This window comes from Geotrypetes seraphini, chromosome 2 (genome assembly GCF_902459505.1).
Source record: "Geotrypetes seraphini chromosome 2, aGeoSer1.1, whole genome shotgun sequence".
NCBI lineage: Eukaryota > Metazoa > Chordata > Amphibia > Gymnophiona > Dermophiidae > Geotrypetes > Geotrypetes seraphini.
This window is the reverse complement of record NC_047085.1, coordinates 207,237,121-207,251,474: the sequence shown is the minus strand read 5'-3', so window position 1 is coordinate 207,251,474 and position 14,354 is coordinate 207,237,121. Positions and strand designations below refer to the sequence as shown.

Here is a 14,354-nt window from a genome sequence, read left to right as displayed (position 1 = left end):
CCTAGAAGGCTTCCCTCCGATGTCAGCTCTGACTTTTTGGAGGGAAGTCATCTGGGTCAGCTTTGGTGGAGAGGGGACTGAAACTATCAGGTCCCAATTTGTATTAGCCTCGTTCTGCTGTCCTGACTACAGATGCATCCGGGGACACCTCTTTAGAAAGAAATCACACACACACACAAACGCACATGCAAATAGGCAAAAAGATGTCTCTCTCTTCTTTATTCAGAGTACTGCATACACCTTTTATAGCATTTCACATGGGTCAGTTTTTTTAGCATATGACTGTAGAAAAGACCATATATGGTAACAGGATACATAAAAGCAACTAGAAAAAGCTAGCAAACATAAAGGAGGGGAATAGTGGGAAGTTTCCATTATAGCATATAATACTGTCTTGTCTAAGGTCTAGCAATGTTTCTTTTGTAACAAATGTTTCTTATCAAAACACGTCAACTACAGAACAAAATGGGGACACAGAGCTCAGAACACAAAAAGAAAAGACCTTGTAGGTTCTTGGCAAAATGATGTTTCAGCAGTTCCTTTTACACAAGCAGGAATAGAAAAACTTACAAAGAATATATGTGCCCCTTCAGGGACATGCAGGAAGAAGACCATGGAATCCCTGGAGGCTTCGGCAAAGGGGGGTGGGTGGGCAGGCAATAAGGAAGGCATGGGATCATCAGTGGTGGTGGCCATTAAGGAGGAAGGGGACGGAAGATCCACACAGTGCTGCATACCCCTAAGGGTGCACGTACCGCATGTTGAGAAACACTGACTTAGATTGCGTTCCAGAGAATCTTGATGACTTAAGCAAAGAGCAAGGTGAAAGATTTCACTAAGACATAAAAACAATGGAAGCTAGATACCAAGGAAGATAGAATGCACACATGATGGCAGACTATTGTTGGAATGACTGGAAAGTTTGTATCATAAACTTGTGCTTTTGGTATGAAATAAGTAGATTTTCATGTTGTACACTTTTCTTTTAATTATATTAAGATATTAATTTAAACACTACATTAAAATATCCAGATTTTTTTTAATGGACGATAGAGTGAAGAGTGGTATATAATAAATGTTCTTTTTTTGTTTTTGTTTTAGTCTTAGTTTCTTTATTAATTTTTCATACAACAACAAAAGGAATAGAAAAAAACAAAAGAAGGTATCTAAGGATATACAAAAAACATATCGTGTATACAAAAAGTGCTATACATTGGAAACATTTTGTTTTGTACAAGAGTCAAAAATCAACAGCAAATAATCTTTAAGAACAGACCATTTCCTCAAAGAAGACAATGAAGAATTAACCGGACAATGTCTCTTAATAGAGTAACATTCATACCTATAAGTAAGACATAACAAATTCTACCAGTGGGTATGAGACAATTTCTATAGATCTTTCCAGAAAGTGCAAACAGTTTTTACAGCAGTAACCAATAATGTATCTAGTAATTGACAGGAGGATTCTGGAAGAGTGTTGGCAAAGTAAGCCCCTTTCAGTAGGATAATGCTCAAAGATATGGAGTCGGAAATGGGTAGGATTTTTGTTACGGTAGACATCCTTCCAATACTTATGCAAGTGGGAGCATTCAAATATAAGTTGTTTTAAGTTGCCTGTCTGCGAGCTGCAAGACCAGCAAAGTTTAGAGAATTAAGGATTTATTTGGTGGGAGCGCGTGGGGGTCCATAAGGCTCTATGAAGTAGAAAAAATAATGATTGGATTGTAGAGGCAGATTTAGAAGATTTGTAAAGAGATCGCCAAAAGTAGTCCCATATTGAGTCAGAAATAGTGCGTTGGATATTAAGTTCCCAGAGCGAACGAAGGGAAGAGAGTTTAGGAGAACAATTAGATTTGAAATGTAAATTTTAGAGGCAGTGTGTCCTGCCTGTAATTTCAAGGAAAGGTAAAAAATAGAGGCAGTGTCATGGAGGGAGGAGAAGGGAATAGAGCTCTTGCGAAGTGAAGATCTCAGCTGTAGCCAGGGAAAAAACTGGGAATCAACTAAAGCATGTGAAAGTTTAGCCTGAGAAAAGGGGATCCAAGTGTTAGATTCAGGATCAATAAAAGTAGAGATATCCCAAATTTTAAGAGATTGCCACGTGGGCCATTAAACCATTTTCTTGTCTATCAATATGGTGGGATTGTTCCATAAGGGATATTAAAGGATTTGGAGATAGGTATTTCTAATGTGGAATCAAAGAATTTGAGAGATTTGTAAGTGCATTTTATGATATGATTAGCTTTTCCAAGCTTAGAAAGAGTCATGCCAAGAATTTTGGATAAGAAGAGAGGTTGAGTATAATGAATTTCAAAGGAGAGCCATTGAGGTTGAGCAGAGGTATGAAAGGGTATGATCCACTCAAGGCCCTGGTGGAGGATGAATGACTTATGATAAAGAAGAAGGTCAGGAAAATCTACTCCACCCATAAATTTGGTGTTCTTCAATTTTTGTAAAGATATTTGCGGCGATTTGCCATTCCACAAGAATTTTACAAGGAGTCTCTCCAGCAGCCTATAGAAAGGCAATGAAAATAGTGTCGGGAACATGTTCAATAGACAGAGAATTTTCGGGAGCAAGAACATCTTAAGGGATTCAAGTCTCCCCCACCAAGAAAGGTGGAGGAGGGACTATGGGAGAATGGCTTGCTTGATTTTAGTCAAGATATGGTCTATATTAATCTTGGCAGAGGTGAATAGGTATTTACTAAAAAATATTCCCAAGTATTTAAGGGATGAAGGGACCCAGGTTAAAGAAAAATTAGGGAGATAGAAAGGAATACAGTGGTCATTCAGCGACATACATTCGGTTTTGTCCCAATTGATCTTGTAACTCAAAAAGGTGGAAAAAAGGTTAATAAGATCAATCAAGGCCAACAAGGAATTTTTGGGATCAGTTAAGTAGAGAAGTATATCTTCTGCATAGGCAGATAGTTTATATTCCTCTACACCAAAATTAAGACACGGATGTTAGTATTAAGCCCTTTGGCAATTAAAAGGGGCTCCAGGACCAAATCAAAAAGTAAGGGATAGGGCAACCCTGCCTGGTACCTCTCTGAAGGATAAACTGGTTAGAGAGTTCCCCATTAGCCATCTGGGACAAAGTAGAGGCTAGGGTTTGTGGGCAGTATAGCTAATTACCACACCTCGGAGAAATGCTTTATGTGGCTCCCATATAGAAATATAGGAGATGTCAGCATCTTCGTTAGATTCAAAGAAGATTTTGTTCTGCTTTCTCTTTGCAGATACATCTGCCTTCATGGACGCATTATCTGCCAATGGTACAAGCAATATGCAAACATCAGTAACAGGTATAACGGGCAACAAGCGGAGATTCCTAGAAGAAAGAAGAGATCAACCTTTTGATAAAAGGCTGCGTTTCAGTGTGCGACAAACTGAAAGTGCTTATCGATATAGAGACATTGTTGTCAGAAAACAGGATGGTTTCACGCACATTTTACTTTCCACAAAATCATCGGAGAACAATTCACTAAATCCAGAGGTTAGTTGTATGTGTCAATAATTCAACAACTGTTGTTACAATGAGACTGAATCACAGAACTGAATGGAATAACTACAGAGGGCAATATGGTTTCATGCATTGTCGAATGTATTATAATATTGAAAATTTGTAAATATTTACCATGATTTTTGTAGCTTTTCATGCATCATAGTGTGGGTTCCTAGCCTTTTCTGTCAACATGAAAGATTAAGTCAGGCATACAAGTGAGATGACTACTCGAAAGGGTCCAGAGAAGAGCAACTAAAATGGTTAAGGGGCTGGAGGAGTTGCTGTACAGTGAGAGATTGGATAAACTGTGCCTCATAGAACTTCCACTCAACTATTCCTGTCATTCGATTCTAACAGATTGGGAGCTCCTGTAACCAAGTGAACAATCTCCACATGGTTAGCGGACTGTATCTCCTGCTTTGCTCAGGCTGGGTTGCTATAATTCACAGCACATAAGGTTAGAGCAATGGCAACTTCAGTAGCTTATCTCCATTGATGATCCTTGCTCCCTTTCGCTAGTACAGAATTGGGGAATGGGATAGTGCCATCTTTGTCAATTATTTTAATTAATCTTTATGAATGAGTATTATGCCAAAACTATTGAAAACCGCAAAAGTTAAACCTAAGTTTAAAAGACCCCATCTGGATGAATCAGTTCTGGGAAACTCTAGATCCATAGCGATCTTGCCTTTTCTGGAGAAAATTATAGAAAAGTTAGTTTTAGAGCAATTGGAGAAATTTATGGAGAGGGAAAATTTACTGTATTGTCATCAGTTTGGCTTTTGGATGGTGCATAGTATTGAATCATTATTGGTAACCACAGTGGATGGATTAAGGAAAGGTATGGATAAACATAAAACATTTTGTAGTTTCTCTGGGTGTATCATCAGCATTTGATACTGTAGATATTGACATTCTGCTACAAAAACTGCTGAAGCTGGGAATAGGAGGTGTGATATATTTATTTATTCAATTTTCTATACCGTTCTCCCAGGGGAGCTCAGAACGGTGTGCATGAATTTATTTAGGTTCTCAAGCATAATTCCCTGTCCCGGTGGGCTTATAGTCTGTCTAATGTACCTGGGGCAATGAGGGAGCAGGTGACTTGCCCAGGGTCACAATGAGCAGCATGGGCCTACACGCACAACCTCAGGGTGCCTAGGCTGTATCTTCAACCACGGTGCTGCAGTCTCAGACATAGTATGGTAACAGATAACATGGTAAACTTAGACAAGATGGCAAAACATAGCTAACAAAGCATGGTAAAACATAATAAGGTAAAACATGAAACAGACATAGCATGGCTAGTATGGTTTGGCAAAGCATGGTTAATATAGTATGACATGACTTGGCAAAATGGTAAGATAAGCGTGCATGACAAACATAGCATAGAATACATGGAACTGCAAACATTGTGTGGCAAACATGGCATGAGAGATCATAGCATGGCAGACATAATGTGGCAGACTAGTTTGTCTCATATTTCCAAGATCGATCAATTTGAGTGCAGAGTAATGGAAATGTATCTAATATAATGTCCATAAACAAAAGTGTTCCACAAGGATCAGCAATTTCAGCTTTACTTTTTAATCATTACATAGCCTCTTTGGAAAATGTATTTCAGCGATTGAATATGTTCAATTTTTCTTTCAAATAGATGATTGGAAAGTAGAGTTGCAAATGAAATTATCCATGTGTTTGCAAGCTGTGGTCATCTGGATGACAGACCATAAATTAGTACTGAATCTTGTTAAAACAGATGTGATGTTGACCGGAAGGAGGGAAGACCCATTGTGGGCCTCAGTAAGTTGAGGTTAACAACTTGAGACTTATAATACATATGCAATTGAAGATTTTAGGAGTTTGGTTGGATTTGATGTTAAGTATGAAAAATCAGGTGTAGGTAGTAGTCAAGTCTGCTTTCTTTCACATGCGATTATTGAGTAGATTAAAACCTATGTTATTAGATTATGGTTTTTGTTTGGTGGTCCAAGCTATGATATTTCAAAGATTAGACTACTGTAACGCTCTCTCTCTGGGAATAGTGGCGTCAGGTGTAGAGCTTTACAGGTGATTCAAAATATGGCAGCGCATTTGATACGCGGTGGAAGCAGATTTGAACATGTTACACCATGGTTAAAAAAATTTTCACTGGTTACCAGTCAATTTTCACAGTTTTTAAAGTTCTTGTGTTAATTTTTAAAGTCATTCTGTATAAGATTTCCTTAGTATTTGACACAAGTGATGAAACTCTACCAACCTCTCAGATCTTTAAGATCAGAGGGTATGCCACGATTGTCAATAGATGAGTTATTGCATGTACATTATGCAAATACGAGAGCATCTGTAATTTTGGCCGCAGGTGTACAATTATGGAATAATTTGACAGGACCATTGAGGTTACTTTCTAATATCCAGATATTTAAGAAGGTTTTGACAACATCTTTGTTTATGGAGTATTTTAATGGAGTAGGCTGGGATACTAATTATACACACTTTTTGTTTTATTTTTTATGTTTTGTATGTTATATGATAATTACATTTGTATTTTGTAAACTGTTTAGGTTTAAGTGGTTTAGAAATATTTTAAATAAATAAGGAAAAGATGGCATGGTAAGCCTTTCAATTGGTGGCAACACTTTCTTGGAAATAAAGCAGACTATTACAAGTAGTTGGTATAGAACCTCCAAAATGCATTGAAAAGCCTTGACTAAAGATATACTTTTTTGTACTCTCTAGATTTTTCCCTGTCTACCTGCACAGCAGTGAGCAACAAGCACTGTCGGCAATTTCATGAGGATATTGCACTAATGGAGAAGTGCTATAAGAACAAATGGAACCCATCAATGCTTGCAGACTATTGCTGGACATTGATAAGAGGTGCTCCATTTTATGAATGCAAAAGACAAGCCAAAAGGGGTGAATAGACACTGAGGGGAAGATTCTCAAATGTTGGCGATAAAATCCGACGGACCACTGTCGTGGCTGCTACTGTAATAATTTCAAAAAGACAAGCCATTCTTAAATTTTAAAAAAAGCACATGCAAATGAGATTTGTGGAGGGTCGCTAAATTTGCATGTGCCGATCACTGGTGATAGTGAATGGCACAAGTGCAGAATAAATCCACAAATAAAAAAAAATCAAAGATCTGCAGGAAGGGTGCCTACTCCCTCCTACTGCCGACATCAAACAACCCCCTCCCTCACCGGCAGCAGAAGGGATGCCCACATTCTCCCACCGCCAATGTCAAGTAAACACACACATACATCCCCCTCCCTGGCAGTGGGAGGGATTCCCACTCCCTCCTCCTGCCAAGCAACACCGCCCAACACCCCCTGGCAGCGGAAGTAATGCGCATGTCTGCCACCAACATCATGCAACCCTCCCCCTCGGCAGCAGAAGGGATACTTACTCCCGCCTCCAATGTCAAGTAACCGGCAGTGGGAGGGATACCCACTCCCTCCTGCCAAGCAACACTCCCCAACACCCCCCGGCAATGGGAGGGATCCATACCACTGCCGAGCAACACCCCACTGGCAGCAAGAGGGATGTGCACGCCCTCCCGCTGCCAAGCAATAGCCTTCCTGACACAATCCTGTGCCTCTGATGATTCCCCTGCCCCCCCCCTTATTTATGAAGGCCAGTCAGAGGGATGCCTACTTCCTTCAGCCAGCAGGCCCACCTCTTCAAAATGGCAGGCCTTCCATTCCCCAGTGCACTGGAGAGGGGCCTAATACTCTGATGTCCCATGGGAGGGGCCTTAGGCATCTGAGCCAATCAGAGCCTTAGGCCCCTCCCTGGCACATCCCAGGATGCACCAGGGAGGGGAAGACAGCCATTTTGAAGAGGTTGACCTGCTGGCTGGAGGAAGTAGGCATCCCTCAGACTGGCCTTCATAAACAAGGTAAGGGGGTGTCGGGGGGGGGGGGGCTGTTGCTTGGCAGCGGGAGGGAGTGGGCATCCCTCCTGCTGCCTGGGGGGCATCAGGGGACTGTTGCATGGCAGGAGGGAGTGGGCGTCCCTCCTGCTGCCAAGGGGGGTGTTGCTTGGCAGGAAGGAGTGGGCATTCCTCCCGCTGCGGGGGATATCGAGGGGTATTGCTTAGCCATAGGAAAGAGTGGGCATCCCTCTCACTATCGGAAGGGGGGTGGTGTGATGCTTGGTGGCAATAGGGAGTGGCATCCATCCTGCTGCCGGGGTTGTGTGTCGGGATGTTGCTTGGCAGCGGGAGGGAGTGGGCATCCCTCTGCTGCCAAGGGGGTTGTTTAGCGGCGGCAAAATTTTCTGGCAAGTCTGAGCAAGCCTTACTTTCCTGTCAATGCCTGAGCCAATCAGCACTCAGGCACTAACCAGAAAGTAAGGCTATGACAGCTCAGACCTGCTGGAAAATTTTGCTTGCAAATGTAGGACAGCGAGGTTAGGGAATCACCCGGTGATAATAGAGAATTTCTTGGCGTGCTCATTTAAATATTAATGAGCACATTGTAATATATTTGCATGGCAGACAGAGACTTCTAGGAAACTCGGAAAAGACCATGGTAAACTGTTTTGATAATGTGCCACTAAAATACATGAATCCTAAACCAGCTGGAACCGGTTTAGTGACCATGTTAAAGGCAATGTTAAGTTTTGAGACACTTCCCCTGAGTAAGGACTGAATTATAATGTAAATGTGGAAACTTAATATATTGTTGTCTTTCATAATAAATTTTATTTATAAAACTTTTTTGCTAATTTTTAAAGTTTTTATATAAAAAGGACAGGTTAAATAGTATCATATAAAGCAGTGATCTCAAAGTCCCTCCTTGAGGGCTGCAATCCAGTCGGGTTTTCAGGATTTCCCCAATGAATATTGTCATCAGCACTCTCTGGGCAAAGGGTCCAGGACTACTGAGACAAGATTTTGTAAACTTGCGAGCCGCGAGAGGCTGCATAAGTAAAAGAAGCACTGGCTTAGAATGAGGATTTTGCCACAAGTTAGGTAAGTTTTATAGAAAATCCGGACTGGATTTATTAGATGCATGGAATTAAACACAAAAACAAAAATAACCTTCTTGTCAGGATACCAATTTCAAATGCAATCTTCAAATTAAACTTAGTTTCAGTAACATATACTTTAAGTCCAAAAAGTCTCTCAGAAAAATAAAGGAAGGCTCGGTAATGCTGAGCCTCAGTAATAAGTTCCTTTCAGGAGAAAGGCAAACTAGCAGACAAACAGTGTCTTTTCCTCCTTATAGGAGTCTATCCCAAGAGTCAATAACACTACACTGTTCTTCTTCAGCAGGATGAAAAACTGCTGACCAGGTGGTGTGCTCCACGTGCTGAAATTTGCTACACAATGAGCCCACAATCCCACCTCAAAAACGTGGGGCTAAATCCCCCACCACTCTGGCAAAAGGAAAAAAAAACAAAACAGTTCAGTGTTCCCAAAGACCAAACAAATTGAAGTACCTTTTCCTTAGGCAGCCTTGGTCTTTGCTTGGGAGACACATACCTCCATCGGTTGAACTTCAGAACCAGGTTCACTTTCATATTCCATGGCTTGTGGAATTTCAATCAGTGCAGGAGATAAACCTGAATCAGCTTCCTCAATTTCCATTCCTTCAGGGCTTGGAAGTTCCTGCAGAGCTCCTAGTCCTGAGCTAGACTGCAAGAGCTGATCTGATGACCGGTCTCCTGCTCTCCACTTTTCCCTCTGCCTCCCCAACTGTTCAGTCCTACAGTTTAAGAGCCTCCAGCCCCGCCCAACCTTCCCAGGTGTAAAACATTTCAGAAGACTAGCCTTGGGAAGGTGTGGGGGAGGGGAACCCTGTAACTCTGCTCCTAAGCTCCCTCTACTGGATTTAGAAGGAAAGTCGGGTAAGCAGGGAAAATGTTCTTTACTTTGCACAGAATGAGAGTTACTTGCTCTAGGCATGGGCATAGTAGTAGGGCCACACCTAGCAGTCTTTTCTCGCATACCACAATATACATTGAAAGCAGTGCATGCACATAGATCTCATGCATATTCATTGGGGAAATCCTGAAAACCCGACTGGATTGCGGCCCTCAAGGAGGGACTTTGAGACCCCTGATATAAAGCAACAATAGACAAAAAGACCTAGGTTTACAGTTTTATATTAAAACTATACTATCAGTATACATGTATGTAAAAACTTAAATATCTTGGAAACAGTAGCCAATCATCTGTTTTGTCATATTTGAATTCAGTACATAAAAATCCTTAATAAATAGCACACTTTATCTCTGAAGCAGATACTTCTAAAATAATTGTAGACTTGTGATTGGTTACCTTTTGAAATTTTCTGGATAATTTTATAATATTGATAAAGATGGCTTTTTCTAAATTGAATGGGAGGGAAAAAGGAAGAGAGAATTGGCCTTGAATAACATTTTTAATTTAGCCATGGGGTGGGAAAGAGAAAGGAGGTTTCAGCCCCAGATGATCTGGACAATTTAGCAATCATCAGGAGAAAGAGAGAGAGAGGAAGGAGCATCAGTCCCCTCTCAATCTTGATTTTTTTTTTTTTCAATACAAGGAGAGAAGGAAGAAAGGAACTTTTGCTGTGGGAAAGGAGCTCTTTAATTTTGCCATAGAGTGCAGAAGAAAGGGAGAATCTGTGGATTGTTAAGTTTTAGGGTTTGTTGGGTTTTTTTAAGAACCCTTAGGTTAGTACCAGGTAAGCTTCACCTTCAAATTCAAACACACTGAATCTTAATTTAATTAAATTGACATTTTTTTTAGTAATTTCAATTATGCATATCAAGTATAGATATACAAGGAAAGAATAACATTCATGAAACATATTTTGCTTGAAATGTTACAAAAAGAAAGAAACTATTTCTAAAGTCCACTTCAAGGAGAGATTTGCAAGGATAAACTAAAAGTAAATTTCTGATAGAAATCAAGGTAACATCCTAACTACAAAACATTGAGATCCACAATTACCCTTTTTTTTTTAACCCTTCTTTTTTCATATTACAAATGGGAATGATCAAAAAATATAAATTATTTGCCCTGTTAATGTAAAATATATCTACAGGGAAAATGCAGGAAAAAGGTTTCTCCAAATAGCCAAAACCCTGAATTTCAGGCCAAGAACTGTTTCCTACTTTCCTGAGTGGCTCTCATTACATCTGGGAAAAATCTGAATTGGCTGACCGCAAAGAGCAACTTTTTTATATTTAAAGTAATTCTTTAAAACTAGCAATTTATCTCTTTCGGACAAGAGAGTTGCCAACAAAGTTGAATGAGTGGAAATTAGATCTTGAGTGTCTTCTAAGAAGGCGGTAAGTTTTCCTGTTGCTAATGCTTCTCCTCTGGTTGACATTGCTAGTGCTAAAGGCAGGTACCTAACCTTCTGAAATTTAATTGACTCAGATATTTCTAGTTTTAAAATTTCCCCAAGATATTTTCTAAGCAATATTTCAGCTGAAAGCAAAGGTGAACAAAGGAAATATAAAAAGCATAGATTATTAACACGCAAATGATTTTCCAATTGTTCCAATTTATGATGCATAACTAGACTCTTTCATGGCTAAAGTACTAACTGGCTAAAGTGAATTGTCTTGATTTTGCATCTCTTCACTAGCAGATTTCATTTTTGTAATATCATCTTGTAATATAGAGATAGAAGACAAAACTTGACTAGGAAAAGAACATAATTGTGCTACTTTCCCTTTAAGCAAATTCTCATTCTAGGTGACAACTGGCCAAATGTCTTTTAAGGAAATATCACCCTCAAGAACATCTTGAGTAGAAACCATCTCAACCATATCAAAACTGACTGGTTGCAATTTAGCAAAGTTATCAATCTCTTGAGATGCTACAATGGAATTTTCTGCTATGTACCTTCTGGACTCAATATGCTAAAGGCCTGATTCTGTATAGGATGCCCAGTCTCAGAAGCAGCCTAAGCAGCTTTTGAGAATCGCAAACGTGTGTCCTATACAGAATCACATCTGTCCTAACGGACAAATGCCTAACCCCACCTTCATAGCTCTTTGTGCCGGTGCAATCACTCATCGTATGCAGGGGAACTGTATGGTGCACGGCTGGCCATGAGATTACAATGAATTTGACCTCAATGCCCCTTTTTTTCTACTCGGTATCGATCCAGCTTAATTAGCATCAGACTCTGCTTGGTCTGTGTTATTTTTCCTACTTCGAGGCTCAATACCACGGCTACATTTTACCTCTGTACTGTTGCTGCTCCTGTAACTTCATTTTCAATGACCAGTACCGGTGCTTCCTCACTTGAATTCATATATGGTCTAGCTTCATAATTTCTAGACCTTTTACAAACCTCTGCTTATCCATTTGTAGTTACATGGAGCATGTCATAATGCTCTGTTCAGTTTCTTCATTCATGTTCTGTGTTCCTATCCATTACTTCGAGATGTTTCTCTATTACAAGTCTCACCTCATTGATCTATCTATCTATTCTACTTCATAGGTCGCTAATGTTTGTTTATGTTTATTGTCATTTGCTATACTGCCCTATCTTGGAGAAGTTTAGAGCAGTGTACAATTTTTCATCAGGCATACTAAGTATTTTCCTACCTGCCCTGGCAGGTTCACAATCTAACCATGGCTAATATCAAGTATATTGAAAATGTGAAACGGATGTCACCTCCACACCCCTTTCTATAGACTCACACTTGTCAAAAATTTATTCAGTATTCACCAACCCTCAGAAGTGCCACCACGATACTCAAAACATTTCACTGTATCTGGCTTCATACACTATATCTTCACTGGGTCCAACTTTTCTAATTGTCTTAGTTGAATTGTTTTTAAAGTTATTTTTAAACATTTTGTAAACAACCATTTCTAAGCTTTCGCCGTCTTATACAACCACCAAGTCCTTTAAAGGCGAAAGCTTGTAGAGGGATATGAGCCTTGAAAAAACCCGTTGGGTGAAACATGTCGGCATAGATGTCCCTACAAACTGACCACCTGAAGGCAAAAAGTTAAAAGCTGTTTACAAAATGTTTAAAATAACTTTAAAAACAATTCAACTAAGACAGTTAGAAAAGTTGGATCCAGTGAAGATATAGTGTGTGAAGCCAGATACAGTGAAATGTTTTGAGTATCGTGGTGGCACTTCTGAGGGTTGGTGAATGTTGAAGAAACTTTTGACAAGTGTGAGTCTATAGAAAGGGGTGTGGAGGTGACATCCATTTCACATTTCAATATACAGAGTTTTGCTTGCACAAGAGCGATTACATAAAGATATAGTGCTAATCTTCAAAAATAATATCAAGTATAGCCAGCATTTCCCATTTTTTTGCTACTCTCTGTGTAGTAAAAAAAAAAAAAAAAGGAAAGAAGGAAAAGAAGCCCTACAATGGCACATTTTACTTTATTTCCTTATTTTCTTAATACTAGTCGAGTTTTCCTCCATTGCATTTCCTGCTCCTGCATTGAATTCTATTCATTCATTACTTGCAGACCCTTTGATTATTTTTGCCTATGGCGCCTCATTCTCTGGAAACATAGGAGTGACCAAGTAGTTGGCACAGCTTCTTTGGCACTCTAGGGTTGTGGGTTTTTTCTACCCACCATCGCTCCTTGTGCCTCTGGCCAAGTCTCCTTCCATATGTATGTCCTCCTTCATACTTACAACCAGCCATGCATTCAGTAATTACTATGCACGTCATTTTCAAAGCTCCAGCAACTGCTATGTTGGATTTTATTTTCCGTATTACTGGTTTATATTTCTGTAAACACAAAATACTTTCTTTCCACATTCTATTTTCTTTTTTCTGGCTGGGCTAGTGGACTTCAGGTTCCACCGCCACTATTTCTATCTTCTACTTTTGGATACTCATCCTGACTTGCTTTCCTCCAGGTTCAGTACACCCACATTATCTCTTCACCAACCACAAAGTTCCCTTCTGGTTTTACGGTTTTTCTCACTTTTCTATTTCTCCATAGCCACCTCCACTCTTTGGTGGACTTGACCTCTCTCACTTGTAAACAACCACTTAAGAAGCAACTCTAACTCACGAGCACAAGAAGAAAGTATGGTGCAATGGTTTTGGCTGCAGCCTCAGAATCCTTGGGTTGTAATTTTGGGCCCTGCAGTTCCCCTGTGACCATGCACAAATCAGTTGGGGCTTCTTGTGCCTTTTTCCATATCTAAAACTTCCTGGTATTGGCACTGTGGGATGGGTGCGGGACAATGTGTCCTCTTTTTGTCCTCACAAATATGGTAACCCTACTATGGGTTGGCTTATAATTAATTTGATGCAGCCCTAGATTTTTCACCATCTGCAAAAAAAAAAAACCTTACCATGATGGTCTTTATGAAAATGAATGTTCAAATCCCCTAATTATCAAGTTCTCAATGATCAAACAATGTTGGTGAGTCATAGGGTTACCTGACATCCAGGAAAACCCAGACATGTCCTCTTTTTAGAGGACTGTCCAAGTTTCCAGACAGGCTTTCCAAAACTCAACAGTTTGCCCAGGTTTTGGAAAGTCCCAGATCCGGCTGTGTCTGGAGGGCCTTTAACAAGCATGCACGGATGACTTCACATGCATCCGTGCATGCTAGAGGCTCTCCAGACACGGACTGGAATTCGGGAGGGGGGAAAGATGAGGCTTTGGGGGGCAGGACCAGGCATCCAAGTTTCTCTTTCTTTAATCCCCCCTTTTACAAAACCATAGCGCTGTTTTTAGCACCGGTTGCAGTGGTAATAGCTCTGAAGTACAGAATGACATGGAGATAAATTTGTCCCCGTCATGTCCCCACGAGTTTTGTCGTTGTCTCTGCTCCTACCCCATTCCTGTAAGCTCTGCCTTAACTGCACAAACCTTGAACACTTGTGATATTAA

At 40.2% G+C, this 14,354-nt stretch overlaps 1 protein-coding gene across 7 annotated transcripts in view; it reads left to right on the top strand.

The window, feature by feature from the left end:
- CDYL (chromodomain Y like) overlaps positions 1-14,354 on the top strand; it is a 161,030-nt gene that overhangs the window by 101,650 nt on the left and 45,026 nt on the right. For all 7 annotated transcript variants that reach the window (XM_033934781.1, XM_033934783.1, XM_033934788.1 and 4 more), the window contains one exon: positions 3,245-3,501. In XM_033934781.1, coding sequence (XP_033790672.1) covers positions 3,245-3,501 — 257 coding nt within the window. The remainder of the gene's footprint in view (positions 1-3,244; positions 3,502-14,354) is intronic.